This window comes from Cnephaeus nilssonii, assembly GCF_951640355.1.
Source record: "Cnephaeus nilssonii genome assembly, chromosome: 4".
Classification (NCBI taxonomy): domain Eukaryota; kingdom Metazoa; phylum Chordata; class Mammalia; order Chiroptera; family Vespertilionidae; genus Cnephaeus; species Cnephaeus nilssonii.
In genome coordinates this window covers 15660881-15687901 of record NC_137075.1, presented here as the reverse complement: position 1 = coordinate 15687901, position 27021 = coordinate 15660881, and the positions used below count along the sequence as shown (strand labels likewise).

General features: G+C 40.9%; 1 protein-coding gene across 5 annotated transcripts in view; it reads right to left on the bottom strand.

The window, feature by feature from the left end:
* Positions 1-4462: 4462 nt before the first annotated feature.
* Positions 4463-27021, bottom strand: part of ANKRD26 (ankyrin repeat domain containing 26) — a 104676-nt gene continuing 82117 nt past the window's right edge. For 4 of the 5 annotated variants that reach the window (XM_079768371.1, XM_079768372.1, XM_079768373.1 and 1 more), the window contains 7 exons: positions 25834-25946; positions 23850-23979; positions 17184-17474; positions 16052-16266; positions 12415-12643; positions 6902-6947; positions 4463-5801 (listed from right to left, as the gene is read on the bottom strand). In XM_079768371.1, coding sequence (XP_079624497.1) covers positions 5674-5801; positions 6902-6947; positions 12415-12643; positions 16052-16266; positions 17184-17474; positions 23850-23979; positions 25834-25946 — 1152 coding nt within the window. In that variant the 3' untranslated portion in view covers positions 4463-5673. Of the gene's footprint in view, positions 5802-6901; positions 6948-12414; positions 12644-16051; positions 16267-17183; positions 17475-23849; positions 23980-25833; positions 25947-27021 lie in introns of those variants that run through there. The other variant, XM_079768375.1, reaches the window with a different exon arrangement.

Here is a 27021-nt window from a genome sequence, read left to right as displayed (position 1 = left end):
GGAGACAAAGACAGGAGAAGAAGAAGAAGAAGAAGAAGAAGAAGAAGAAGAAGAAGAAGAAGAAGAAGAAGAAGAAAGAAGAAAGAAGAAAGAAGAAGAAGGAGAAAGAAGAAGAAGAAGAAGAAGAAGAAGAAGAAGAAGAAGGAGGAGGAGGAGGAGGAGGAGGAGGAGGAGGAGGAGGAGGAGGAGGAGGAGGAGGAGGAGGAGGAGGAGGAGGAGGAGGAGGAGGAGGAGGAGGAGGAGGAGGAGGGGGAGGAGGAGGAGGAGGAGGAGGAGGAGGAGGAGGAGGAGGAGGAGGAGGAGGAGGAGAAGAAACCTGTTCTCATCTGGCCACCAGGCCCAAACTGGCTTTGTGGTTCTGACTACCTGCTTCATGAAAACAATATCCGTATGTACAAATACCTCTGCCTGCACAACATGAGTCATGAGTGTTAAATATTTCTCTGTCCCCTCCCAATTAGGCATGGCCATGTAACTTGCTTTGGTCAGTGAAATATATGTGGAGTGACATGTGTTCCTTGCAGGTGGAAGCTTTAAAAGCCAGTAAGAGATTTGTCACATATTCTTTCCCTCTTCCATAATGACAAAATTTCTAGATCACGGCTATTCTGTCAGCTTGGGTCATGGGATGAAGACAATGAGCAGAACCCCGCCCTGTCACTCTGTGTTAGACACAGTGTGAACTAGAAATAAGCATTTGTTATGTTTAAACCCTGTGATTTTGGGATTTGCTTGCTAGCCTATCCTGACTAATATACTCAGGTAAGGTCTGAGACACATGCCTGTAAGGATTACAGGTCTCCAGTTTATCAGACACCTTGGGAGCCTAAGAGGGAGCCTGATTTAATCAGGTGAAAAACCTTAAAAGAAGACTGAGCCCTCCCTGAAGGGGTAGATTCTTCTTGCTGGCCTCACGACGTAGGCAGCCATATTGAGTAAGCTCACATGGACATGAACTTTAAATGAACTTGCTACAGACTGAATGCTTCTGTCCACTTCCCTCCCTCCAATTCATATGTTAAAGCCTAATGCCCGATATGATAGTATTCAGAAGTGGTGCTTTTAGGAGGTAATTAGGTCATCAGGATGGACCTGTCATGAATGGGATTAGAGCCCTTCTAAAACAGGCTTAAGAGAAATCCCTTAACTCTCTGCCATGTACCACAACAAGATCCGGTCTCCAAGAACAAGGAAGTGGGGCCTCACCAGACACTGAATCTTGATCTTGGACTTTCCAGCCTCCAGAATTGTGAAAAATAAAGTTCTGTTGTTTATCATTCTATAGTACTTTGTTGTAGCAGTCCAAATTGTACTAAGTAAGCTCTTAGGCACTGTAGACAACCACTGTGACCCGAGGACAGCCTTCAACTGAGAGGTAGCAACTACTTGGGAAAATACATAGACAGTCGTAAGAAAATAAATTCTGCAAAGAAACTAAATGAGCTTCAAAGCAGTCTTCCAGTTAAGCCTCCAAATGACAATGCAGCCCAGCGGACACCCTGACTGCAGCCTTGTGAGACCCAGAGCAAAGGACACAGACTATGCCCAGACTCCTGCCCTACGAAAATGTGAAATAATGTGTGTGGTTTTAAAGTGCAAAGTTGGTCGTGATCTGTTATAGGGCAAATTAAAACTAACACACTAATAAAGGATTTCTACTTTAACTGCCCCCCCCCCCGCACTATCTACATAATTATAGATATTGTTTCTTTGGAATTTCAAAACAATGTGAGTACCCATTATCCCACTTTTATCCAACACCACTTTGTAGTATCAAAGGAAAAGAATGTAAAACTCTAAATATTGGAAAGAAAACTGTCATGATTTATAAATTATATGTCTGTCCATGTAGAAATTCCAAAAAAAAAAATCTGTAGATAAATTATTTGAGTAAGAAAAAATGAGAGTTTAGCAAGATACTGAATCCAAGCTCAAAATGCAACATAGTAATTTTATTTCTTCAAGCTAATAACAAAAAGAAAATTGATTTTTTAAATAACAATTATTATAGGATCAAAAGTATCAAATAAGTGAGAATAAATCTAAAAAAATATATGCAAGACCTCTATGGGAAATATTTTAAACATTGAGAATGAATAAGATCGACTATTAAGTAGTTTGAAAAATTCAATATGAACTTTTTCTCCACAATTTATTTATAAATTCAATGCAATTCCATCAAAATCCTTTCTGTGTATTGGTAGAGCTTGACAAGTTGATTATAAGAGATATATGGAGCCCTTTCCTGCTTTCTTTTTTCTTTTTCCAAACATTTCGATTCAAAGGCCTGGCGACAAAATCAGGGAGGTGCTGTGCCCAGAGTGAGGTGTTGGAGCCTGGATGGAAGAGAAAGGTGTAAGTCTGGGAAGGCCACCCTGCACAGTGGTGGAGCTCAAGCCAGAGCATCCCTGAAAGATGAACAACATAGGATGAGAGATCAACGACTGAACAAGGTCAGGAGGCATGCATACTGGGGCAGGACGCCCAGCTTGGGTTTCCAGAGCCTGATGGGGTAAATCATCTGCAGAAGAGGTGGCCTGGCAGCGCTCTGAGGAAGGATGGGGTGAAGAGAGCATACACTTTGGAGTGTTACAATTCAAGTGGGAGTGTGGAGGATATGCCTGTATGTGGCAGGGACAACAGAGACTGGGTACAAACAAGAAGATTGAACAAATAATCAAAGATACTGATGATGGGAGACAGCTTACTGTCAGAAAAGCAAGTTAAAATTGAAAGGGAAAAACTAGAATGAAACATGTGGGATTGGATTGGAATGGAAATATTAGTAAGAATTCCTGCTTTTCAATATATTTTGATTCAGAACTGCAGATTCATGTATGCATGTATGTATGTGTATTTATGTATACACACATGATCACTGCTGTTCACTAAGGGAGCCTATGAACAATGACAACCCCAATAGTGATATGCACACTTACTACAATTAGTGCCGAGATCTGGTTTCTAAACATTACTGGCCCCTGAGAGGAATCAGGGCTTTTATGAAAAATGGCTGATTCTAGGGATGGGGCAGAAAAACTACAGGATGAGCTTGAAACATCTTATTGTCCAGAGAGTAAGGAAGTGCTCAAAGAATAATGGGGACAGATCGAAAAGACATGAAGTCACCTTGAAATGGCTACCACTGGCCAAATTGTGGGGAAATTAGCACCAAAATAATAAGATTTTCCTTCTCCCTCATTTGTTCGTTTGTTTGGTTTGGCTTTATGTATTTATCAATGTAGAAGGAATGCAGATTAAGAATATCATCATTTGGCAAACAACATAATAATGTATTTAAACAAGAATCATCAATGGATGTTATATTGACTGGGAGAAATTCTGAGGAATAACCAAATATTTACGAGACTCAAATTACCTCCACACCAGATATGTGTGAAATACAAAAGGTAAATAGTACTTTTACTGTGGACAAACCTGGCAGATGCTTCTTAACCACATGATCAAAGTCAGCACTGGAAGTAATGGAGCTGAGCACGTCCCTGCAGATTTGCTGCACGGGAAGAACTCAGCATCGCCTGTGTGACATTCCTGCCCAAATGGCATAACCTGAAGCTACATGAGGAAACTTCATACAGACCTAAGCAGAAAGTCTACAAATAACTGGCCTATACTCTTCAAACTGTAAACGTCATGAAAAGTAAAGGAAGCCTAAAGAATTGTCCCAGATTGAAGAAGACTAAAGAAACAGGACAATTGGACGCCCACATCATTTTGAGTTTTCTTTTACTATAAAGGATATTATTGAGATGATTGGAAAAATATGAATAAGATCCAATATTAAATACTAATACTAAACCAATTTTAATTCCCTGATCTTGAGAATTATACTACAGTTCCTTTTTCTTAGGTATTACACACTAAAGTATTTAGGAGTAAAGAGGCACCATGTCTACAACTTACAAATGCTTCACATATTATACATATTACATATGATACATTATATGTTACTAGAAGCCCGGTGCACGAAATTTGTGCAAGGAGGGGGGTTGTCCCTCAGCCCAGCCTGTACCCTCTCCAATCTGGGACCCCTAGAGGGATGTCCGACTGCCCGTTTAGGCCCGATCCCACCGGATCGGGCCTAAACGGGCAGTCGGATCGGGCCTAAACGGGCAGTCGGACATCCCTCTCACAATCCAGGACTGCTGGCTCCCAACTGCTTGCCTGCCTGCCTTCCTGATTGCCCCTAACCGCTTCTGCCTGCCAGCCTGATCACACCCTAACCACTCCGCTGCCAGCCTGGTTGATGCTTAACTGCTCCCCTGCCAGCCTGTTTGCCCCCAACTTCCTTCCTCTTCCAGCCTGGTCACCCCTAACTGCCCTCTCCTGCAGGGTTGATCACCTCCAACTGCCCTCCCTTGCAAGCCTTGTCCCTCTCAACTGCCCTCCCTTGCAGGCCTGGTCCTTCTCAACTGCCCTCCCTTGCAGGCCGGGTGCCTCCCAACTGCCTTCTCCTGCTGGCCATCTTGCGGTGGCCATCTTGTGTCCACATGGGGGCAGGATCTTTGACCACATGGGGGCAGACATATTGTGTGTTGGAGTGATGGTCAATCTGCATATTACTCTTTTATTAGATAGGATAGAGGCCTGGTGCAGGAGTGGAGGCCAGCTGGTTTGCCCTGAAGGGTGTCCCAGATCAGGGTGGGGGTTCCCTTGGGGCTTGGGGTGGCCTGAGCGAGGGGCCTGTGGTGGTTTGCAGACCAGCCATGCCCCCTGGCAACCCAAGCGGAGGCCTGGTATCTGGAATTTATTTTCCTTCTACAATTGAAACTTTGTAGTCTGGAGTGGAGCCAAGCCTGGGGCTCCCTCCGTGGCTGGCAGCCATTTCTGTGTCAGTTAATTCACCTTCTATAATTGAAACTTTGTAGCCTTAAGCGGAGGCTGGGCCCGGACAGGGTGTGCGGAAAGCTTTGCTTCCCCTGTTGCCGCCGGCAACCCTGGCTTACTATCTCAAGCTCCGTTCTGCCGCCATTTCTGTTTGAATTTGTTTACCTTCTATAATTGAAACTTTGTAGCTTGAGTGGAGGCTTAGGCCTGCAACAGCTCGCGGAAAGCTTGGCTTGCTCTGTTACCTGGGAAACCTTGCTCTCTGTGGCTGTAGCCATCTTGGTTGGGTTAATTTGCATACTTGCTCTGATTGGCTGGTGGGCATGGCTTGTGGGTGTGTCGATGGTACGGTCAATTTGCATATTACCTCTTTATTAGGTAGGATATTTGTTAAGTCTAATGGCACCATAACAATGGTAATATATCCAGACTTTGACGGTAGCCATAGCAGCACATATAAAAATGATGTCTGTCTAAATCTTTAGGACCAAATATAGAGATAAAATTGAAACATTCACAAAAGCTATCAATTATATAGCTAGAGTATGAATGACAACTTGGTTGTTTGGGTGTTGTTCAAAGAGCTGGCATTTCGATAGTTTGAGTTTGCAAAACTCAACGGTGCTGGCTTTAACCTACAAAATCTGCTTAAAAGTTAATTAGATGCCAAGAAACAGAGTTTAAAATACTATATAAATTTTCATCACACAAATGTGACCCAAAAATATTTTTCTTTAATAAAGATTTCACATGTCATGTGTTTAATAGAAAATAATAAAAATGTTTTGTAAATAGTCCAATAAATACATTTTTACTATTTATGTTTCAGATCATATAATTTTTCTTCAAAATCTGTACATATTCTCGTGACGTTTTCAAAAGCAAGTCTTGATATGAATTTGACTGATCAACTGATCCTACAGGATAGGATTCAGATTCAAATTCAGCAGCATCTGGAAAAAAAGAAAGAATTATATTCTTTACCTAAACTATAGCTAAGTAAAAGTGTTAAGAAGAATAAAACATCTAAATATGACTACAGTGCATAATACAAGATTACTATGAAATACAATTTGCCCATGGTTGCACACTGAATTGGTTGACATTGTGGCTATCAAAGCTTCTAGTTTTCTTGTCTTTCATTCATTTATTCAACGCTATGCACTAAGATAATATGACAAGCGCTGGAGTTACAAGACAAAGATGACTTTTCAGAGTCAAACTGAAAAGACTGATAAGTAGGCAGTTTCCACTCAGTGTCATATGTACTGAAAAAAACACACAAACAAACAGGGCACCATTGGAGCACACAGAAGGGACATCCCAGTTTTGTGTCATTCTTGTCGGCTTTTTGGTAGAGGGATTTTTAAGTTCATACCCGAAGGACAAGGAAAAAGTATGCCAGAAAGAGAAATGCAGCAGATGCCAAGATTCGAGGTGAGAAAGAGCACTGTAGAATTATAAGTAGTCCAGTTTGCCTAGATGCTACAGCAAAGGGCAGAGTAGGGTAAGGAGCATCTAGAAATAAGACTGAATTATGTGGCAAGAACTAAATGGACTGTGGTATTTTTACTCCATGCAAAGGAATCTGGGGATTTTCCTGAGGGTAAAAGGTAAACCAATGGCAAAGTCAATGACTGGAGATTTAAATGTCGCCCCTCGGGTGATAGCTATATGAACTGTAACTGCTTGACTAAGTATCACATCACTAGCGAAAACATGAGAAGTGGATGAAGCCCAGTTTTCTGACAGTTTCAGTGTGTAGGTTGACAGTTCCATAGGGATGGCAGAGGAAAGGAAGGGGACAGCCAGAAGTGAAAAGAGGTACATGGACTTTTGAGATTTTTAAAAAGCTATGGAATGTGATGAATAAATGCAGAATAAGTGTATTCTTCCTTATGAATATTTATGCTTTCACATTTTCATTATGTATAAGAAAACATTTAATGCAGTATATGTTACCCAAACATGGAAACAAATGCCACTTACTATTTACAGTTTATTTCAGAAATCAATGCTATCTAAATTTAATTAATAAATTTTGGCAACATACCTTCTTTTAGTTCTCTAGTTAGAGTTTTTTCAAAGTCCTGCCGCATCTGAAATAAGTCAAATATTATTTGTTGTATTTAAATAAAACATGAGACATTATTATAGGAATGATAAACAGCCTCTGAAAAGTATCCTTTAGAGACCAGACCTAACTTGGGGATTACATAAATAGAAAAATAATCACATAACTAAAATAAAATAAATTCTTATTATGGGAGGGGTTTGGGGGATGGATGAAATAGGAAAAAGGATTAAGAAAAGCAAGGACCTACAACCAAGACTACTTTACCCAGCAAAGCTATCATTTAAAATTGAAGGACAAATAAAAAGCTTCCCAGACATGAAAAAACTAAAGGAGTTTTTTATTACCAAACCGATATTACAAGAAATGTTAAAGGGCCTGTTTGAAGAACCAAGAGGAGGAGGAGGAAGAGGAGGAGGGACAGAGGAATATAGTTAAAAGAATGAAATGGCAATTAACAAGTACCTAGCAATAAGCACTTTAAATGTGAATGGCTTATAGGCTCCAATCAAAAGACAGAAGGTAGATGAATGGATAAGAAAACAAGACCCATGTATGTGCTGTCTATAAGAGACCTAACTCAGAACAAAAGATACACACAGACTAAAAATAAAGAGAGGGGGACAATACTTATATAAGATAAAGGACACTACATAATGATAAAGGGAGCAATCCAACAAGAGGATAAAACCTTGTAAGTATTAACCCTTGTAAATATTTATGCACTCAACATAGAAGCACCTAAATTTGTAAAGCAAATCATGATGGACATAAAGGGAGAGATCGAGTAATACAGTCATAGTAGGGGATTTTAACACCCCATTGACATTAATGAATAGCTCTTCCAGACAGAAAATCAACAAGGAAACGGTGGCCTTAAGTGACACACTAGGTCAGATGGGCTTAACTGATATATTCAGAACATTTCACCTAAAGCAGGAGAATATACATTCTTCTCAAGTGCACATGGAACATTCTCAAAGATAGACCACATGTTAGGACACAAAACAAGTCTTAATAAATCCACCAAGATTAAAGTAATATCAAGCATCTTCTCTGACCATAATGGTATGAAACTAGAAATCAATCACAAGAAAAAAAATAAAAAACACACAAAAACATGAGGCTAAATAATGTTACTAAATAATGTCTAGATTAATAAGGAGATCAAGGCAGAAATAAAAAGATACCTTGAAACAAATGAAAATGACAACCTAGGAAAAAATGTTAATAAAAGATATAAAAGACCTGTACTTAGAAAATTATAAGACAATGAGGAAAGAAATTATGGAATCCTATCTAATAAGAGTAATATGCAAATTGACCATCACACCAAGACACAAGATGGCCACCCCCATGTGGACACAAGACAGCCGCCACAAGATGGCCGCCACAAGACGGCCACCACAAGATGGCCACCACAAGATGGCCTGCAGGGGAGGGAAGTTGTGGGAAGATAGGGGTGACCAGGCCAGCAGAGGAGAGCAGTTTGGGGGGACCAGGCCTGCAGGGGAGGGTAGTTGGAGGGGGGGACCAGGCTGGCAGGGGAGAGCAGTTGGGGGGGACCCAGGCCTGCAGGGGAGGCCAGTTGGGGGGGACCAGGCCAACAGGGTAGGGCAGTTGGGGAGGACCAGGCCTGCAGGGAGGGCAATTGGGAGCCAGCAGTCCTGGATTGTGAGAGGGATGTCCAACCCAGACATCCCTCAAGGGGTCCCAGATTGGAGAAGGTGCAGGCTGGGCTGAGGGACAGCCGTCCCCCCCCCCCCCCCCCCCGTGCAAAAATTTCGTGCACTGGGCCTCTAGTCTATATATATAAAAACCTTAATATGCAAAGAGACCAAATGGCGGAACAACCGAACAACCAGTCACTATGACATGCGCTGACCACCAGGGGACACGCGCAGAACATGGCGGGCATCGGCAGCAGGCGGCAGAGTGTGGAATATGGTGGGCATCAGCCGCAGCAGGATGGTGGAGTAGGTGAGCGGGGGCATCAGACCAAGGTAGGGCCAGTTGCTGTCATCGGGGCGAGCCTCTGGTGGTTAATGAAAATTCTTTGCTCCTGCACGCCAGGGTCCCACCTGACGTTCACACCTGCTGCTGGCACCTGGCGCAGGCCCCGATTGCTTAGTGCCATCAGCGGGTGTGAGCGGCGGCTGCTGGCCCTAATTACCCCTCAGGGCTTCTCCACCTCCCCCTGTTCCTCAGGGGCAATCAGGACCGGCAACCGCTTCTCGCACCCGCAGCTGGCCCTGGAGCCGCCGCTTGCACCTGCTGCTAGTTCTCGGAGCCGGTCCCTATTGCTCGGCGTCGTCAGCAGGTGTGAGCAGCGGCTGCCGGCCCCAATCACCCCTGAGGGCTTCTCTACCTCCCCCTGCTCCTGAGGGGCGATCAGAGCAGCAGCCGCTGCTCACACCCTCTGACGGCGCTGGCCTCGCTCACACCCGCTGCTGGCTCAGGCCCCAATCACTCCACGCCACGTGTGGGTGCGAGCGGGGCTGGCGCTATCAATATGTGGGAGCAGTGGTGGTGGTGGGGACTGCTGGCAGACCGGGGACCGGGGGCCGTGGCTGGAGGGACTGGGTGGGGGCACGGAGGATGGGCCGAGACCCACCCTTGTGCCCACCACAGCCTCACGGCCCACAGTTCCTTTCAAGGTGCACGAATTTGTGCACTGGTCCCCTAGTATACAAATAAGTGGGAGCATATACTGTGTTCATAGATAGGAAGAATGAACATCATTAAAGTGTCCATATTATTCCAAGGAATCTACAGATTTAATGCAACTCCTGTCAAGATACCAGTGACGTATTTCAAATTAGAACAAATATTCCAAAAATTTATATAGAACCACAAAAGACCTCAAATAGCAACAACAATCTTGAGAAAGAAGAACAAAGTTGGAGGTATCACGCTACCTGATATCAAACTATATTACAAGCTATAGTAGTCAGAACAGCATGGTACTGCCATAAAAACAAACATATAGATCAATGTGACAGAACAGAGAGCCCAGAAATAAGCCCATGCCTGTATAGTCAATCAATATTTGACAAAGGAGGGAAAAACATACAATGGGGTAAAGATAGTCTACTCAATAAATGATGTTGGAATGTTGAACAAATATATGCAAAAAAAGAGAAACTAAACCACTTTCCTACAAATACACAAGAATAAACTCGTAATATTTTAAAGACTTAAATGTTAGACTCAAAACCATAATAATTCTAGAAGAAAACATAGGCAGTAAAATCTTGGACTTGTCTCAAAGTAATATTTTTTCTGATATATCTCCTTGGGCAAGGGAATCTAAAGAAAAAAATAAACAAATGGAACTACATCAAACTAAAATGTTTTGCATAGCAAAGTAAAACATCCACAAAATGAAAATATAATCCACTGAATAAGAGAACATACTAGCCAATGATACATCTGATAAGGGGTTAATATCCAAAAATTATAAAGAATTTATAAAACTCAAACAACCCTCCCCCCCAAAAAATCCAATTAATATATGGGCAGAGTCCCTAAATAGACTTGTCTCCAAAGGGAACATACAGATGGCCAAGAGACATGTGAAAAGATCCTCAAAGTCACTAATCATCAGAGAGATGCAAATTAAAACCACAATGAGGTATCACCTCACATCTGCCAGAATGGCTACCCATCAATAAATCAACAAACAACAAGTGTTGGTGAGGATGTGGAGGAAAGGGAACCCTAGTACACTGCTGGTGGGATTGCAGACTGGTGCAGCCACTGTGGGAAGCAGTATAGAGTTACCTCAAAGAATAAAAATGGAACTGCCTTTTCACACAGCGATTCCACTTCTGGGAATATATCCGAAGAAACCTGAAATACTAATTTGAAAAAATATATGCATCCCTATGTTCGTTGCGGCATTATTTATAACTAGAGGCCCGATGCAGGAAATCTGTGCAAGGGGCTAGGCTCTCGCTGCCACAGCGGCTGCCTCGGCCCGTGCAGCCCTGGCTTCGTACAGAAGGTCCTTCTGCTGTTTGGCCATCCAGTCTAATTAGCATATTACGCTTTTATTATTATAGATTATTATAGAAAGCCAAGATTTAGAAGCAGCCCAAGTGTCCATCAGTTGATGTGTGTATAAAAAAGCCGTGGTACATTTACATAATGGAATACTACTTGCCCATAAAAAAGGAAGAAAATCTTACCATTTAATACAGCATGGATGGACCTGGGGAGAGAATTATGCTAGGCAAAATAAGCCACTAAGGGAATAACAAGTACCATATGATTTCACTCATCTGTGGAATCTAGTGAACAAAATGAACTAACAAGCAAAATAGAGATAGACTCTTAGAGAGCAGGTTGACAGCCATTGAGGGTTAGGTGGGGGGTGTTAGCTGAGAGCCCATCTGCACTTCATAAGCCAGATGTATAGGCTTGTTTGTTTTGCTTCTTTAATTTGCTTTGCATGTTTTAATTACTTTAATAAATTGACTTTACACAATGCAATCAAGGTCTCTTGTATTAATTCACTTATATGAGAAGACAGAGATTGAGGCTGCGGACAGCCCTCTCCCACTGACTCGGGGCTGTCCAGTCACACCTCTCTGGGCGTCTGTGAGAGGCGCCTCTAACAAAACAAATTCTGGAGCTAAAGAAGTCAACAAGTGAGATGAAGAATGGATATATTAATAACAATGACACACAATGAAAACTAGTTGCTATTTCAAGACTTCCTATCACTGCCATCTTAGTCATCAGTCATTCAAGGGCTAGCAAGGTATTCAGACATAAGTGAACTCATTTTAAAAATTCACAGATAAAAAATAAATTAAAAAATTTAAAATTCAAATATTTTCTTAATTTAACTATATAGAAAATGTACAACTGCTCAGCAACACATCTGATAAAAATTGAAATAAAAATGCTATAAGTAAAATAGCAATTAAGAATGTTTTCTCCCATAAGATGACAAAAATTTTCACTTAAAAACAGAAATTAATCCTTTCAGTGTTACAGGTATATTTAATTCATAAAAGGATTTATGTCAGTTTCATTTAAATAACTACATCCATATATGGGTAAGTGCTTGGATGTCAATCATTCACTTATGCTTAGAGGTGAAAAAACCAGGGTGCAGCAAAACTTTAAAATCGTTACGAACCATCACCAAAATAAAACCCATTAGAAAGTAAGCTAAAGCATCATTAAGCAATAATATTTAATTTCTAAAATAAAACTTTAATGCAGCTTTTCAAGAAATTTAAAATGTATCACTTTAGTCACATTTATTCAATACAGTTAACTATAGGTATTTCTTGAAAATGAAAGCCCTAGGGACTTAAAAAAGATTGTAAAATTTTTGTCTCCTTTCTATGTAAGCAAAATAACGAAGACTTTTACTTAGTGTGCATTAGTCAATTAAACAACTCAGAATTTCACCAAATTAAATGCAAGAATTGTATCAAAAATCTGAAACCCAAAGGAAAAAAGATAATATAACAAACCTTGATCAAGTAAGTCTCTATGCTGTTATTTGAAATCCGTGGCCTTGAGGTAGGAATCACCATGTTTTCTCTTGGAGTAGAATGTCCATAGAGCACGAAACTATTATTGAAGTTTCCAACACCAGGTGTCTCCAGGCCTGGCCTTGTGTTAGGAACACTGACTAAAAGTCTGTTCTGCTGTTTCTGCAGGAGAAGTTCGGTGCTGACCTCTGCTAGCCTCTCATTAGCCCTGTGAACATCGAAACAAATGCTCAGTACTTACCTTTTCCCTCAGTGACTTACGTTGTTTTAAGTTCCACAATAGTAAATGGAATTTCCCATTAAACAGGATTTTAACACTGAAAATGTGTCAGAGCAGACCTAGTACACGTAAGTATAGGTTCTAAATTGTTCTAAAGAAGTACCTGTGTGGAATGGGGGTTTCTAACTAACAAGTAATCTAAAGCACAGAGGAGAGAGAAATGACTATTAGTGATGTAAATGGCTTATCAAATAATACTTGCTGCCTTTTGGAAGGGCTATACTCAGAAGATTCTCAAAGATGCCCTTGGACATATTTAGTGAACCAGTTTAGAGATTAAAAAAAACACACCTTGCCGAAACCGGTTTGGCTCAGTGGATAGAGCGTCGGTCTGCGGACTCAAGGGTCCCAGGTTCGATTCCGGTCAAGGGCATGTACCTTGGTTGCGGGCACATCCCCAGTGGGGGATGTGCAGGAGGCAGCTGATCGATGTTTCTCTCTCATCGATGTTTCTAACTCTCTATCCCTCTCCCTTCCTCTCTGTAAAAAATCAATAAAATATATTTTTTTAAAAAACACACACACACAAAAAACACACCTCTCTAAGACATTGTCAAGCATTTGCTTTCATCACCCTTGTACAATACACTCTTTATCTTGGAGATTTTAACCATTTTGCCAAGGCATAATTTAGAGCAACAACCTCTAAGGCAGAACAAGATAGCCAAGCTCAGTGGTTCCCAACCTGGGGCACACGCCCCAAAGGGGGGCAACTCGAGAATGAGTTATTAACAGTGAATTTTTTGCATTTCTTATGGTTCTAGGGGCCTCATATACAGTATTTAAATATACATTGACATATGTATGCATTTCAGTTCTCTACTTGTATGTTTTGAAACTTTATTTGCTATTTTGTCACTTCATATTATTATTTTAACAATTTCTTAGTGATTTCTTCCTCAGTACTTCAACTGTCCTTTCATTCTTTTATTTTTCTTTCATGGATGACATGTTCTTTGGAAGCTTGTTTAGACCAAATTAATGGCCTTTTAGGCTTCCTCCATGTGAATAGGAGTTAACTTTTTGAATAATAAGAATTATATGTCATGGCGGCGGTGGGGGGGGGGGTGCAGGCATCAGGATTTTAGAGATGCTTAGGTGGGGCATGGCCAAACAAAGTTGGGAACCACTGGCCTAGCTGGTGATCAGAATGAATAAAAACAGCTCTAGAGGCAAGAGCTTATAACATTGTTATCAAGGCATTAGAGGTGGGATCTGTCCTTAGTCTCCCACATCCCCCTCAGACAGACCACCTTATTACTTTTAGCCACTTTGTCAATTATACTGCCCTTCACCCCTATGTTAATCTTTCCCTATTTAACACATATATCTCTATGTAAGGATAGTTTTCTCAAGGTGCCCTTTAGTGATAATAACAAAGATCACAATCAAGAAAGTAAATTTACCAAGTGCCAGAATGTGTCTGGTACTTAACCTTTTGGGTTTAAGTTATTAACTTCAAAAAAATAGTTAAACTCGTTAATATTTCTATTTAGGGGAATTCTGACCATCCTACCTAATAATAGGGTAATATGCAAATAACCATCACTCTGCTACGCCCACGACTGGGCAGCAGGAGGCTTGGGGGCGGGACTCGGGGTGGCCTATCGGGTCAGTGAGAGGCGCAGGGCGCAGGACTCACAAGTCCCACCCCCCGCGCCACCGCCGATCTGGCTATTGAGAGGCACTTGGGGCGCGGGACTCTGCGGCCGATCCGGTCATTGAGAGGCGCCTCTCAACAGCCAGATCGGCGGTGGCACGGGGGGCGGGACTCGCGAGTCCCGCGCCCTGTGCCTCTCAAAGACCAGATCAGTGGCCGCTGAGGGGGGCTGCCGCGGCTCCCCGGCTCCCCTACCATCGAAAGCAGGGAGACGGAGCAGACACCCAGCTGCCCTGCCATCTAAAGTGGGGAGCCGGGTGTCCGCTCCGGCTCCAAGGCCAAAAAGCGGGGAGCCGGTGTACTTGCCAGAGTCCATTAAGCAGGCCAAGGAGCTGGACCTTGCGGGGCTGGGCCTACAACCCCTCTTCAGCTTGAGCTTTGAGGAGGAGGAGCTGCAGCGGCTGAGGCTGGTGGGACAGCATCAAGCAGTACCGCTCACAGGCGACCATCTTTGAGATCAACGCCTCCAGCCGGGACCTGAGCAGCCAGGTGACGTGGGCCAAGCGGCAGAAGGACTGCAAGGCCATCGCCAGCTTCCGGCAGGGCCGGCAGGAGCGGCAGGAGGGCATGGCTGGTCCAGCCCCGAGCTGCCAGTGTGGCAGGTGGAGCAGCCTGGGAAAGAGGAGGAGGAGGTGGCGGGAGAGAGCATGGAGGATGTCTCATAGAGGTTGTGGGCCGAAAACGGCAACAGCCAGGACCTGAACGGGGAGCCAAGAGGTGGAAGGAGGAGGCCCGGCAGCTGGACCAGGATTTCTATGTCCCCTATCAGCTCAAAGATTTCGACAGTGAATGGGTCCTAAGCGTTGGTGGGGACCAGAGGTGCCTTTGAGCAGCAGGTGGCTGGTGCTGTCCTGGACCTGATGGGGGGCGAGGCCCAGAACCTGACCAGGGGCCGGCAGCAGCTCAAGTGGGACTGGAAGAAGAAGCGGTTTGTGGGACAGTCAGGACAAGAGGACAAGAAGAAGATCAAGACAGAAAGTGGTGGCTACATCAGCAGCTCCTACAAGTGTGACCTCTACCAGATGTGGAAGCAGAAACAGAAAATTGCCATATGCTCAACATCTGAGCCCCAGTGGGCTGCCAGCAGGTGGCCCTGTTGGCAGCGCTATTTCGGCCTGATCTGGTCGGGGCATGTGCAGGAGGCAACCAATTGATATGTCTTTCTCACATCCATGTTTCTCTCTCTGTCTCTCTCCTTCCCTTCTACTCTAAAAATCAATGAAAAATGTCCTTAGGTGAGGATTAACAAAAAAACCAACAGTGCATACATACACACATATACAAAAATACATGAATATTGGAGGGTTGGGGAGCAGGGCCCCATAAGTGCACAAATTTTGTGCACCAGGCCTCTAGTTTTATAATAATATTGCTGTCTAAATTATAAAACCTTCAAAGCACTTAGCTTAAAGACTAGTAAATCAGGTTAGTTACATTAAGGGAAAAAACATAAAGGCACATAAAACCAAAAATGATGGAGAGATGCAAACTGTTCTGAACAAAGATTTGAAGGATAAGTTCATTCAGTAACATTTTCCAAAATTATACTACTTAGTTTCCACATTCTACTAATCTCATGAACCTGGTTCGATAAAAATTATGCTTTAGAAACTAATTGAGGTAAATTTATATTCTCTGATCTGCCCTTTGTCTTCCACACCTGTGTTTTGACTTACTGGTTTAGTTTATTTGCCAATGATTTTCTATCTTCTAATTCTTCTAGGTAGAGTTGCTTATATTTTTCCAAATTTATTTCTTTAAAATCTTGAGAAGTTTTCATTTTGAAGAGTTCATATTCCAGATCTTTAATTCTGAGTTCCAACTGACTTCTTATTGAAGTATTATGATTCTCTCTTAACTGCTCTAGATTTTCTTGAGATGCTGCTTGTGTCTAGAGCAATAAGAAGAATATATATTTATAAAATAAATATAATCTGAATAGTTATATTTGTTTCCTTTAATTTTGAGTCAATGATTAAGGGAGCATCTTTAAACATGAAAAAAAGCTGAAGTTTAAAAAATTTATTATGTTAGCTAAATATACATTATAAAATTAAAGTCTCTCTTTTAATAATACCCATACATTCGGATAATTCAAGACTAATAGAATCAATTTAAAATTTTAAAAATTGAACAGTATAACTAGAGGCCTGGTACATGAAATTCGTGCACTGGAGGGGGGGTCCCCTCAGCCCGGCCTATGCCCTATCTCAGTCCAGGACCCCTTGGCAGACATCCCTTCTGCAGTCTGGGACCCCTTTGCTCCTTACCACCCGCCTGCTCGCTGCTCCTTACTGCTCAGCTCGCTGCTCTTTAGCACTGCCACAGAGGCGGGAGAGGCTCCTGCCATCACTGCTGTGCTCGCCAGCCATGAGCCCGGCTTCTGGCTGAGCAGCATTCCCCCTGTGGGAGCACACTGACCACCAGGGGGCAGCTCCTGTGTTGAGCGTCTGCCCCCTGGTGATCAGTGCGCATCAGAGCGACCGGTCATTCTGGTTGTTCTGCTGTAATGGTCGCTTAGACTTTTATGATATAGATAATGGTATAATTTTTAAATTACATTTTTTTATTTTCTTCCTAATAGTCTTATTTTACATTCATTGGTCTTAAAAATAAAATTATCCTTTAATAAAAATCATTCTGAAAGATTGATTTGGTGATAATGATGAAAATGGAAATATTGGAAGGAGAAACAAAAGCCACCTTCCTTCCAGAAACCTACAAAACAAACTGCTATTAAAGGAAGTAGGAAAATACATGCAATGTAATTTACAGTGAAATGAATTAAAGCACATTAAGATCATTAACCTGTAAAAATAGATTGACTTCTTTTAATTTTTCTACTACATCCTGTCTTGCTCTTTCTTCAATCTTCCGTTTATACTGCTCTACTTCACCAAATTCTACCACATTCATTTCCATAAGTCTATTGAGGTTTAGTACTTCTTGTTTCCACTTCTTTTTTTCATTCTCTAGCTTTTCACATTTCTTTTGTATTGCTTTCATGGATAATAACTCCTGTTGAAGAAATTTATTTTTTTCATCCAGACGTATACACTGTGAAGATGCACTTTCCAGTTTTGCTGTAAGATCATCATTCTGCATGAATAAAATAATATAGTTTGGTTATGAAGGTGCAGACTAAGAATAGTCTAACTCAACACCAGTATCAAATTTTGAAATAAATTCAGTTGCAATCAAATGTTATCTGTACTGTAATAGAGTCTTAGAATGTGGAATTTTGAATTATTCAGGATCAAGACCAAAGTTAAAACCCTCAGGAGTCACAAAAATATAATTACTGTCATCTTTGCCACACAATGTGTACACTTGAATTTATACTCTTTTTTCTATGACTGTTTCATGTCTTTCCTCCACATAATGACTATAAGTCACCTCTTAGTAGAAAGTCTCTTACCTCTTCCCCAATATTAATTATCCATAGTTTTTAAAGTTTTAGGGACATCATATTGAGATATTTAAACCTGAATAAATAAATGCCTCCCCAAATAAGACTTTCAAAATAAGACTTTAATTAATGAATCTCATAAGTATAGATTCTAATATAATAGACTGAATTACCAATGTTTGATGTTAATTAATTTATTTTAATTTCTTTATTGATTAAGTTATTAATATGTTTTATGCTAAATTTAAATTGCATTCCAAGAAGAAATGATTACCAGGGTTAAATAGAAATCACATCTTCCAATATAAAATTTTAGTGAGATGAGCGTACATTTTTAAGAAAAATAACAACAAAAAGGCTTATTTTAGTAGTGCTATCTTAAAATTGTTATTTTCCACAAAATAAGAGAACATACTAAACAACAACAACAACAACAACAAAAACTTGCTGGAAATTCAGTCCTACTGACTTGGGGAAAACTACTTTCTTTAGATATGATGATTATTTGATCAGACAAGGTGAATGTTGTGGAGTTTCTACAACACATCTACAAATTCTTTGGCACTTCTCCATGAAATAGGTGCTGGCCTTAGTACTAATGGTTTCTAGTGAATAGAATAGGGTGGCACTGCAGTGTGACTGCTATGTCTGGTGATACAGCTTCCGTCTGACTCTCTCCCTCTAGGGAAGCTCACCCTGGGAACCCAGCCACCATGCTGTGAAGCACGAAGCAGCCCAGGCCACATAGCCAGTCCTCGTGTAGGTCCTGCTGAGACTGCCCCAGCGAACGTCCCAACAAGAAGCCCGCTGCACCTGACAGACAGGTGAATGAACAAGCCTTAAGATGATTCCAGTTCCCAGCTTCAAGTCATCCCAGCTGATGGCAAGTGGAAAGGAAATGAGCTGGCCTTACTGAACCTGGCCTCACTGCAGATTTGTGAACAAAATTAATGCTGTTTTGAGCTACTAGCTTTGGAGGTATTTTATTTAGCAGCAATCAATAACTAGCACCAATACTGACATTAAAAATAGAGTGTTAACACTAAAAGAGAAAAAACCACACACATGTCGGGGTACCTTTGAACAGGAGGTAGGTGGGACCTGAGATAGTGTAGAGAAGCATGAGAATGAAAACCAAAGGGCCTCCAAGAAACGGCGAGTGGAGGCCTGATGGCCCCTAAAGAGGCTGACAGCAGGAGCTTCTAGGCAAGTGAACAAAACGACATTGAAACAAGGATGACAGGGATTCTCACCATGAAGCAGCTGACAGAGAAATCGATGAGAAAAATAAGCTAAAGAAAGACTATCCTATATAATAAGAGAGGAACATGCTAATTATCCATTATGCCTTGAGGCGTAACAACCAACGTGTAATGACCAGATCACGGATCTGCAGGAGGGTGGGGCAGCAAACTACAAGCAGGCAGCGAAAAGCTATAGGAGGGTACAGGGCAGCAAGCTATGAGGGAGGGGCGGGGAGAGGGAGGTGGGGAGAGCTACAGGAGGGCGGCAGAGAGCTACTGACTCACGGATTCATGCGCAGGGCTACTGGTTAAATATAAAAGAACCAGGACTTACGGTTTCAAATATCCATTTCCCATTTATAGGTTCTCCCACATGTCCAATTGTCAAATAATTTTAAAATAAACAAATGGCTTCTGGGCTAACATCAAATCCAGGGTACTTCCTGGAAAACAGTCTAAGGATGACTAAGCAAGACTATAAAACCCTTAAGATCTCAGAGAGATTTGCATGGTGCTTCAAATTCCTCTAAGGATTTTCAGAATGTAAGCATTTTAAAGGCACTGTCCTCCAGGAAGCCCCAGCTATCTGAAAACCATTTGTGAGAGTGGCTTTTCTAATGGCATGAACCCCAATAAAATTCACAGGAAACTCAAAGCTTCTAAGAGAACTGTAGTAGCAAAACCCTGCTTGCTAGCTTGGCCTAAAGGAGACCAAGACCATAAAGAGAGATCTGTGGGAGTTAGATGTTCTACAGGGAGGAAGCAGGCTTAGAAAAGAGCTGCAGGCACAGGTCACTTCTTATGAAAAGGACAGAACAAAGAGCTCAGAGAGAACAGCCACGGGCCACGGAGAATCATTCCATGTTCAGGACTAAGTTTTCCTCTCCTCAGTGAGGGAACAGACAACATTATGAAATCATTTTAAATCTCAGTAGTAAAACAAACGCAGTGGTTTTTGGCACCATTTAAATACAATTTCTCCTCTACCTTACTTTAAGCTTGTCTGTATCGGAGGGTAAGACCACCTCATCTTTATGTTTTACTGCAATACTTCTCCATGGGACACAAATTTGCTTTAAAATTTTGACATTTCAAATTGAGAGATTTCCAAAGAGGAAAGGTGACAGTCCTGATTTTAATCTTCTCCTCCCTAGGTGGTAAAATCTATCAATGAGTCTATGGATTAGTAGTTAAACATCCTATATAATAAAAAGTTAATATGCAAATAGAACGAATGGCAGAACAACTGAAGAACTGAACAACTGGTCGCTATGACATGCACTGACCACCAGGGGGTGCACGTGGAACATGGCAGGCATCCGCAGCAGGCAGACCAAGGTGGGGTGCTGTCATCAGGGCGAGCCTCTGGTGGTTACTGAAAATTCTTCGCTCCCGCGCACCATGGTCCCACCCGGCATTCACACCTGCTGCCAGTGCTGGCCCCACTTGCACCTGCTGCCGGCACCTGGCACCGGCCCCAATGGCTTGGTGCCATCAGTGGGTGTGAGCAGTGGCTGCTGGCCCCAACTGTCCCTTAGGACTTCTCCACCTCCCCCTTCTCCTGAGCGGCCATCGGGACCAGCAGCTGCCGCTTGCACCTGCTGCTGGCGCCGGCCCTGCTCGCACCCGCAGCTGGCACCGGAGCCACCTCTCACACCCACTGCCAGTGCCTGGCGCCAGTCCCGATCACTCGGTGCCGTAAGTGGGTGCGAGTGGCGGCTGCTGGCCCCCATTGCCCCTGAGGGCTTCTTCACCTCCCCCTGCTCCTGAGGAGCGATCGGGGCAGCAGCCACCGCTTGCTCCCACTGCTGGCACCAGCCCCAATCGTTCCATGCCATCAGTGGGTGAGAGGGTGGCTGGCGCTCTCAGTGCACAGGAGCAGCGGCGGTGGGAGCAGGGCTGCCGGCAGACAGGGGACCAGGGGCTGTGGCGGGAGGGGCCAGGTGGAGGCACAGAGGATGGGCCGAAACCCACCCCTGTGCCCACCGCAGCCTCGCAGCAAACAGTTCCTTTCAAGGTGCATGAATTCATGCACTGGGCCCCTAGTAGTGAAATAAATGACTAAGTCATATTAACATAAGAAACATTCAAACCTGTAAATAATTTTTGTGAATTTGTTTGAACCAAACTGTTGACAACTGCCAGGAAGCAGAATCTCAACCCATTGAGACAACGCTCCTGAGAATGGTGAGTTTTCACCTATTTTTATAAATTACCATAAAAGCTGGAGACGTAACTGGGTTACATGAATCCATTGAAGATAGAATAGGGAGGCAGGAGAAATCTGAGTAGGGGGGACCTCAGGGATTGGGTAAAAAGTAAAATGACAGACACAAGCTTCTTTTACACAGGTGGGTACAGGATAGGTAACAGGCAATAATTAACACGATAACAATAACAATGGGATAATTTGTGGTCTCCACCCTGAGGGATCTGAAAAAAGGGAAGTTACAAGTTACCCTGACATTCCAAAGATATGTTATTTAGATGCAAAAAGAAATTAGGCTCAGTTAAGATAAAAATTGATCCTTGTCAGGAAAGATACCAGCCTAAGATATGACTACCCACCATAGACTTTTAATTAAGAGGTTTTAATTTCAGACTATTGTTTGTAGTTACTTTAGGTCTCTGAGTTTGCAAGGCCACTATGCAGGCCTTTCCTGAGCTAGTCAGGTTAGCACGTGGCCCCTTTTCATCCAGTCAGAAGATCCTGTTACCAGGATTTTAATGGAAATGGGAGTGAAGTGGGAGGCACTGGGTTAGAGATTAAACTTTTGCATGGAGAAAAAAGAAATGGATATTGTCTTTTTGTAAGCCTACTTTTCCATCACATCACAGAGTCAGCAAAACATAAGTTGGCCACAGGCTTTATCAAGAAGAAAAAAATCTTCACAAAAGTAGAGTTAAAAACTTTCCACTACACTGACTTTTTATTATTATACTAGAAGCCCGATGCACGAAATTCATGCAAGGGGCTCGGCCCCCGCTGCCACGGAGGCTGCCTTGGCCCCCACCACCACGGCGGCCACCTCTGCCTCGGCTGCGGCTGTGGCGCCGGGGGGCCTCTGCTGCCTCTGCCTCGGCCCCCGCCGCCGCGGCTTCATCCAGAAGGTCGTCCGGTGTAATTAGCATACTATGTTTTTATTATTATAGATAAAACAACTGGTAACGTGCAAAACGACGGGGAAGGAGTTCTCATAAAATTTGATTTGGTACTGGCATAAGGACAGACTTATAGGTCAATGAATTAGAAGGGAGAATTCAAAAATTAACCCTCACATTATCACCTAGTGCTTTTCAACAAGGGTGCCAAACAAGTAAATCAGACATGAATAGTCTTTTTAACAAATTGTACTGGGACAACTGGATATTCACAAGCTAAATAATAAAATTAGACATCTAACGCATACCATACATAAAAATGAACTCAAAATGGAAATGCTAAAACTACAAAACTCTTAGAAGGAAACATAGGTGTATATCTTCATAACTGGATTTGGATGTCTTTCTTAGTTGTGAAACCAAAAGATAAAAATAGATTAACTGGACTTCAAAATCAAAATCTTCTGTGCTTTAATAGACACCATCAAGAAAGTGAAAAGGTGAGCTACTGAATGCAAGGAATATTTGAAAATCCTTTATCTAATAAGGAATTTGTATCTAGGATATATGAAGAACTCTTACAATTCAATAATAAAAAATCCAATTAAAATCAGGCAAAGGAATTGAATAGACAGTTCTTCAAAGAAGATATACGAATGGATAATAAGCACAAGAAAAGATGGTCAACATTATTAGCCACTAGAAAATTACAAATCAAAACCACAATAAGATGCCACTTCACACCCACCAGGATGGCTACAATCAAGACAGGCAATGACAGTGTTGGCAAGAATGTGGAGGAACTGGAACTCTCATACACTGCATATGAAAATGTAAAATGGTCAGCCACTTTGGAAAACAGTCTGGCTGTTCCTCAAAAGGTTAAAGATATGATCCAGCAATTCCATTTATAAGTATATTCCTAAGAGAATGAAAATATATGTTCACATAAAATCTTGGGCGTGGATGTTTATAGCAGCATTATTAACAATGCCAAAAAGTGGTAACAGAAAGATCCATCAAATGATGAATACACAGAAAAATGTGGTCACTCCAGGCAATGAAATGTTATTCAGCAATAAACAGAGATGAAGTACTGATGATACATGCTACAAAATAGATGTACCTTAAAAACATTATGCTAAATAAAAGAGGCAGTCAGGAAGGACCACATATTGTGTGATCCCATTGACAGGAAATGTGCAGAACAGACAAATCTATAGAGACCAAGAGTACAATAGTGGTTCCCTAGGGCTCAGAAGAGGAGAAAGTGGACAGACACCCTGCACAGGGTGGTTGCTAAAGGGCAAAGGGTTACTTTTTAGGGTGATGAAAATGTTCTAAAACTGAATTGTGATAATCATTGTATAACTCTTTGAATATAGAAAAAGCCACTGCATTGTACACTTTAAATGAGTGAACTGCATGGTATGTGCATTATATCTCAATAAAGCTGTTACCCCCCCAAAATTTTTTATTTGGTGTTGGTGCCTGGGGACCTGTAATGAAATGGTATGCTTCTTATCAGGGTTCAAGATAGGAGAATTAACAGTACATCCTTTTTATAGAAAAGTGATCAGGAAAAAAAGCTGTCTTTTTCACTGATACCAAGTCTATAAAATTAATAGAAAAATCTATATTTAACTGCTCAAAGCATCAAATGATATATATTTCCCCAACTTAGGTGATTTGGTGGTCCCAAAACTGATTAAAAATTACCTTATGTTTTAACATATTAATCTGAATATCCATTTCAATTTGATTCGGTTTTAAATCTCCAGGGAAACTAAGCTCTTCATTTTCATATTCATTTAACTTCCTTTTTGTAAATTTTAAGAGTTTCTTAAATCTGCAGAAATGTACAAAATGAGTAAGTCAAATTCTTTAAGGGTACATATTTAATAATTATTTAAACAGATATTATGTTCTGTCATATAAATCTATAAATTATGTCCTTTCATTTGTTCCAATCTAATATTGTTTGAAACTATACTACTAAATTATAATATTATATAAATAACATGAAAAAAATTCATGACATATATGATACAGAGTTAATATTATAACTATATAGAATTCTTATAAATAAGTTATTATTAATATTAATTTTAGTATATTAAATAAAACATTAGCCTATTATTAAATATCAACTAGAAACCAGAAATCACCATCCAAGGTGAAATAGAAAAGCATAATTACATGTGAATGTTTGAAAAGACACAAAAATACCTTTTGATACCTACTGACAACAAGAAGAAAAGAAGAAAAGTACCAACAAAAAGCATCAAGGAGCTCATTCAAAATAGAAAGAGAAGCAAGAAAGAAAAATATTTGAAATCTGAGTTGAAGGAAAATTAGGCAAGGGGCAGGGCTTTAGAAGAAAGGAAATCAGAGATAATGTGTAACAGTCTCTTCAACAGACTTTTTTTTTTTAAATAAAGATTTTAAAAGCCATCAACTTTTTCATATATATATATATATTTTCATATATATATATATATATATATATATATATATATATGTATATTATTGATTTCAAAAAGGGAGGGAGAGGGAGAGAGAGAGAGATAGAAACATCAATGATGAGAAAGAATCATTGATTGGCTGCTTCCTGCACCCCCCACACTGGGGATTGAACATGCAATCCAGGCATGTGCCCTGACCGGGAATCAAACCATGACCTCCTGGTTCATAGGTCGAGGCTCAACCACTGAGCAATACCGGCCAGGCTCAAGACTGTTTTAGGAAGAGATACTTGCTAGCACAATCTTAACAAAATGAAAGAGATACAAAACAACTGTAGAGAAAGACAGTTAAATGAGGAAAAACACTGATGAGAATGAGAGGACAAACTTACTAGTAAAGTGCTCAGCGAATAAACAGGAAGGAAGCCATGTGGGAACTTCCCAGACACTGGGAAAGACCATTATTATTATTATTATTATTATTGTTATTATTATTAATTTAATCTTCACCCAAGGATGTTTTTATTGATTTTTAGAGAGAAAGAGGAAAAGAAAGCAAGAGAAACATCCATTAGCTGCCTCCCACGTGTACCCCGACTGGGAATTGAACCCGCAATCTAGGTACGTGTCCTGGCCCACAATCTAGCCTGTAACCTTTTGGTGCATGGGACAAAGCTCCTACAACTGAGCCACCGGCCAGGGTCTATGTATATATTTTTTAATGAGATATAAAAACATGATTATACAGCTTTTTAAAGTCATATATACATTTTTGTATATGTGATATATTTTATCACTAAAAATGGAGAAAGAAACGTAAGCCAAATCAAGATAATGTTTGATGTTGTTAAGCAATGACAGAGATAGTTTTTTAGATATTAAACTATTTGAATGCTGAAGGAGAGCACACTCCTAAACGTAGGAAAGATTACCACAGAGAGCAAAGATACCTTGCAGAAATAAAAATTCAAGGTAGACTTGAAAAGTGCAATTGACAGGATATGCAAAAGGTATCCTCATTACTTTTAGGAATCAGTAAAGACTAAATATAATATTTTGGCACTCAAAAAAGTTTCAGATTGTGCTCTGAGTTTCTTAAGTAAATTTTTATATAGGGTAATTTGTTTAATTATGAAAATTACAGAAAGAATATAAATTTGTATTTTGGCTTTAATAAAGTAAAATGACAGTTGAATATTAATGAATGGTAGGAATGTTCTGAAATATTAAAATCTTACCTGGTAATTTCTTTTTCTAATTGATCATTTTTCTTCATTTCTTGATCCAAGCTATATTCCAAAGACTGTTTTAACTCAATATATTTCTTTAACTGTTCCTTTTCATCCTGAGACTTGGAAAAACATTTTTGAAGAAAATTAACTTTTTAAAATCTAGAGACTCACTCTTCTTTCTTAAAAATACGATTTCTCAATAGTTCATAAATAATATGTGTAAACAGGTTTATAAACCTGATGCCAATAAGGTAGACTTAAAAAAATAATGACTTCTTACAGCAGCTTAAATTGACTTTATATTTTCATCACTTTTTTTCTGGAATTTAAATTGCCAGCATTTGTTAAAACAGAGGTTTTTACATATAAAATACTAAGTCTTAAAAAACATTTGACATTTTAATTTCTAAAGATGCCTTAGAAACATTTTCATCAATAGTTCAAGATATTCTAGGTTGTATTAAATCCCATCTTACTAAGATAATCTTTGAAAAATTCCCATGCAGTTTCCATTTCTTTATGACAATCTGACTTGAGGATGAGCTAAAGACTCTCATTCTCTGTAAACTTTCTTGCAGAGGTTTCAATTTCTCCTTTTCTATTAAACACATTTCTCTTTAAATAAAGTTTGTCTTGTCTATATTTCACAAAAACATAACTTTTGATTCTTGTAGCTTTTTCTACCATCCTGTTCTCCCCTTTCATTAAACTCTAACATTCTATAATGCAAGGTCTCATTCACATATTCATATTTTTAATACTTATTCTCTTCTTTTACATAAGAATCTGATTTTCAATCCTATAATTGCACTAAAAAAATTTGAGGGTCATCTTTTTCTTTAGCCTTGTATCCTGCCTTACTTCTCAGCAGTAATTGATAACAATGATTACACACACACCCTCCCTCTACTTCTCTAACCCCAATTTGTTTCTAAACAGTAACCCTGATGTATAGGACTTGACTCTATTACTTTTTAAAAAATTCTCTCTGAGTTCCTTAAACCACAACACTTCAAACCAGATTCCCTAATCGGGGTGGAGGGGCCGATCGGGGGCAGGGCCAGCCAGGTGTAGGCACCGAGGGTGGTTGGTCAGCTGACCCCGCCCCCAATCATGGTGGGGGTGGTGGCGATAAGGGGCAGGGCCAGCCAGGGGAGGGGCCCCACCACCTGGTTGAACTCCCAGTTGCACTCC